This window comes from Dipodomys ordii, unplaced genomic scaffold (assembly GCF_000151885.1).
Source record: "Dipodomys ordii isolate 6190 unplaced genomic scaffold, Dord_2.0 Scaffold183, whole genome shotgun sequence".
Taxonomy (NCBI): domain Eukaryota; kingdom Metazoa; phylum Chordata; class Mammalia; order Rodentia; family Heteromyidae; genus Dipodomys; species Dipodomys ordii.
The window spans coordinates 840,277-844,946 of NW_012267399.1; the positions used below are offsets into that span (position 1 = coordinate 840,277).

The 4,670-nt window shown below is 39.9% G+C and overlaps 1 protein-coding gene across 1 annotated transcript in view; it reads left to right on the plus strand.

Annotated features, from left to right (window-relative positions):
* Positions 1–4,670, plus strand: part of Pik3c2a (phosphatidylinositol-4-phosphate 3-kinase, catalytic subunit type 2 alpha) — a 114,971-nt gene that overhangs the window by 37,609 nt on the left and 72,692 nt on the right. The window contains exon 3 of the mRNA XM_013034121.1: positions 355–458. Coding sequence (XP_012889575.1) covers positions 355–458 — 104 coding nt within the window. The remainder of the gene's footprint in view (positions 1–354; positions 459–4,670) is intronic.

The following is a 4,670-nucleotide window of genomic DNA, read 5'->3' on the forward strand; positions in this document are numbered from 1 at the left end:
TTCAGCTCAAGGCTAGCGCTCTACCACTTGAGCCACAGCACCACTTCCAGCTTTTTTCTTTTTGCTTATGTGGTGCTGAGGAATCGAACCCAAGTTCTCAGGCATGCAAGGCAAGCACTCTACACTGAGCCACCTTCCCAGCCCCATGTCCCTACTCTTCTAAAACAATTTCAACAGACATTATTTTTCTAGTCTTATGTATAAGCTTCTTGACCTCATTGACTCAGTTTGCCTTCCTTCCTTCCTTCCTTCCAGTGATACCCCAAAAAAGTAGCTAGAACTGTAATATTTTCATTAAATTGTGTTATTTTTGGAGAGCTTTAATTTTTGAAATAAAAACTTTTTTAATTACAGAAAGACCCAAATGGGACCAGCAGCTTGCTAAGTGGAAGTTCCCTCCTACAAGAACTTGAAGTACTGAATGAGGAGGTGGCAGCTTTTTGTCAATCCATTACAAAGTAAGAAACTTTCCTTTATAAATTTCAGATTCCTTAAATTTTCTACTGCGTATTGAAAAGATAATTTGAGAACCAGATTAGTGTTGTTTTTTTTAATTTTTTTCTTTTCTTTTTTTTAAATTTTTTTTGAGTATTTGTACAAAGAAGTTCCCATTCTACAAAACACTATAAGAGTACAAAATATTGGACAATGTTGTCACCCATCTCTCTTAACCCATCCCTTCTCTCACTTTTTTTTCTTTAATTGAGATTAGGTGATAACATAAATTTCACATATTTCACAGTATTGTGGAATAGTGATACTTAGAGTCACAAACACATTTTAACTTTCACAAGGCAAATAGTCATTATCATGGTCTATACAGTTTGTGAATTCTATGAGCTTTGACAGTACAAGTTATTTTTTTCCACATCAGGTGATGTTTACATTTCTTTCCTTTTGCTTAGTGTGGGCTGTTCCCACTTACTCTGTTCCTCCTCCTGGCTTCCCTCTGTTGCGTGCATATAGCTACCATATATATGATCCAGAACATGGAGTCATTTAGCAATGATATGGCAAAATGGGTGGCTGTCCTTTGTTTCTTGAGTCCTGTTTGCCATTTATTCTTGTATTTTGGCTTTAGCATCCACATATCAGGGAGACCATGTGCTATTTGTCTCTTTGTTATTAGCTTACTTCGCTCAAAATAATCTGCTCTAGTTCCATCCATTTCCCTGCAAATGCCATTATTTTGTCCCTTCTAATGGCTGCATAATAGTCCATTGTATATAGATACCACAATTTTTGGATCCACTCATCAGTAGTGGGGCATCTGGGTTGTTTCCAAATCTTGGCTATTGTGAACAGTACTGCAGTAAAGATGGAGGTGCATGTGTCTTTGCATACTGGCTCCTGTTGCTCAGGGTAAATGCCTAGGAGTGGTATGGCTGGGTCATAGGGGAGGTCTATAGTTAGCTTTCTGAGCTATCTCCAGACTGCTTTCCAAAGTGGTTGTATTAGTATACATTCCTACCAGCAATGCAGTAGGGTTCCTCTTTTCAGTATCCCCTTCAGCATTTGTCGTCGTTGGCTGACTTTAAGATGTGGGCCATTCTGACTGGGGTAAGGTGTTATCTCAGTGTTGTTTTCATTTGCATTTCCTTTACAGCCAGAGATGATGAACATTTCCTCACGTGTTTCTTTGCCATTTTTATCTCTTCTGAGAAGTCTCTTTTTTGTTCCCTTGCCCATTTCATGATTGGTTTGTTAATTTTGTGAGGGGTTAGTTACTTGAATTCCCTGTATATAATGGATATTAGACCCTTGACTGATATTTTGCTGGTAAATATTCATTCGCAATTAGTTGACTGTCTTTCTAGTTTGATTGCTATTTCTTTGTCTATGCAGAAACTTTTTATTTTAAGGTAGTCTCATTTGTTGAGTCTCTCTCCAATTTGTTGTGACTCTGGGACTCTGTTCAGGAAGTTCCTGTCTGTGCATATAAGTTCAAGTGTCTCTCCTACTCTGTCCTGCAGTAGTTTCAGAGTATCAGGTTTGATGTTAAGGTCTTTAATCCATTTTGAGTTGATGTTCGTGCATGGTGATAGGCTAGTGTCCACTTTCATTTTTCTGCATGTGGCCACCCAGTTTTCCCAGCACCAATAGTTGAAGAGGTTATGATTCTTCCACTGTATGTCTTTGGCTCCTTTGTCAAATATCAACTGATTGTATATATGCGGCTTTATTTCTGGGTCCTCTAGTCTGTTCCATTGGTCTTTGGGTCTCCAGATTAGTGTTAAAGTTTTGAGTTAATTAATAATTAACATTATCACAAACTCCAGATATACCTGAGTCTTTTTTTTTTTTTTGTCGGCCATGGATCTTGAACTCTGGGCCTGGGCGCTGTCTCTCAGCTCTTCAGCTCAAGGCTAATGCTCTACCACTTGAGCCATAGTACCCACTTCTGGCGTTTTCTATTTATGTGGTGCTGAGGAATCAATCCCAGGGCTTCATTCATGTGAGGCAAGCACTCTACCACTGAACCACCTTCCCAGCCCAAACCTGTGTCTTTACCTGTTCAGTTTCTGAATATTTAGAAGAAAAAAATAGAGTCAGGAATACATTTTTAATCCTCTTATTAGCCAGAGAAAATATGTCTTACATGTAGTTTCAGTACAGTTAGAAAATGCCTACTTTTGTTTTTAATGAGACATAATTTTTTTTGGGGAGAGGGTCCGGTCATGGGGCCTGAACTCATGGCCTGGGCACTGTCCCTCAGCTCTTCAGCTCAAGGCTAGCGCTCTACCACTTGAGCCACAGCGCCACTTCTGGCTTTTTTCTTTTTGCTTATATGGTGCTGAGGAATCGAACCCAGGACCTCATGCATGCAAGGCAAGTGCTCTACCACTGAGCCACCTTCCCAGCCCTGAGACATAATTTTCTCTTAAACTTTCTAAGATTCAAATACTGTCTTACTTATATTTAAGAGATGATGTTCTAGCAGACAAGATTACAAGTACAAATATATTTTCTAAAAATTAGAAATATGCAATTTTTTCAAGTACTTTCTGAGTCCTGTGTGTGCTCCCAATACAATATGCTCTTGTTTTCCCTTTCCCCACCTCAAATGCTGATGCTTGAAGTCAAGGCCTCAGGCTTATTTGATATGCTTACCACTTGAGCCATACCTCCAACCCAGCCTTTTGCTGGTTATCTTGGAGATGAGATTTTTCAGACTTCCCTCCCAGTGTCTTTGAATGTGATCCTCTAGATCTCAGCCCCTAGATCCTCTAGATCTCAGTCTGTACAACTATAAGTGTGAGCCACTAATGTAAGGTGCAATACAGTATTCTTTTTTTTTTTTTGGTCCGGTCGTGGGGCCTGAACTCTGGGCCTGGGCGCTGTCCCTCAGCTCTTCAGCTCAAGGCTAGCACTCTACCATGAGCCACAGCGCCACTTCCGGCTTTTTTTTCTTATGTGGTGCTGAGGAATCGAACCCAGGGCCTCGAGCATGCAAGGCAAGTGCTCTACCACTGAGCCACCTTCCCAGCCCACAGTGTTCTTTATAAATGAGAAAACTAAAACTAAAAAGTAATATAACAATGTTATTCTCTGCTAATCAGGACACAGCCAGGTCTTCTTTGCCTCTGGCTAAGTTTTATTTCCTTTATAACACTGTATTAGTGAAGACTTATGTTAAAAGTTCTAGAAACGCATCTTGAACTAACTTAAATCAAAGAGTCATCTCTGGGTTCACAGACCACTTAGCAGAAAGTGGAAAGATAAGGCAGAATTCAATAACAGTATCATCAAGGAATCTACATATTGTAAATCAACATCTTCTCTTCAGGTTCTTACTTCCTTTCTCTCCTTAGGTTAGCTTCATTTTCTTCTTCTGTGAGAACATGGGTAGTGAAGCTTATCCTTTTTTTGTTTTTGTGTTTTTAAGACAGAGTCTTTCTATGTAGCCTAGATTGCTGTGCACCATCATGACCAGCTTAGACATATTCTATGGTCTTTCTAACACAGCAGAAAAATGAATCTTCTCAACCGGTCAGACTGAAAAATCCCACAGAAGAGTGAAAGTTAATTAAATATGCTATCTAAAGCAAGGAAAGATGATCACCATTGAGGGATTTATTCTGAATTCACTGTGTTCTCTAGTGTGGTCTTTTATTTATTTATTTATTTTTTGGCTGGTGGTGGGGCTTGAACTCTGGGCTTGGACGCTGTCCCTGCACTCTTCAGCTCAAGGTGAGCGCTTGAGCCACAGCGCCACTTCTGGTTTTCTTATTGGAGATAAGAGTCTCACGGACTTTCCTGCCCAGGCTGGCTTTGAACCGTGATTCTCAGATCTCAGCCTCCTGAGTAGCTAGGGTTACAGGCATGAGCCACCGGCGCCCAGCTTGTGTGGTCTGTTTTTAAGTAGGGATTGGTGTTTCCAGTTCATTTTTGAGCTAATACATCATTGTAGTTAATGGCTTATAATCTTTTTATTTTAAATGGTTTAGAAATAATCTCATTATATTATCACATAGTTTCCTAAGATACTATTATATGGGAATACACATAACATTGTCACAATGAAACCATTATCTGTGCAATAAATTATTATGTGGTAATAAAAATTAAAAAGATACTAGAGGGGCTGGGAAGGTGGCTCAGTGGTAGAGCGCTTGCCCTGCATGCATGAGGCCCTGGGCTCGATTCCTCAGCACCACATAAGCAAAAAG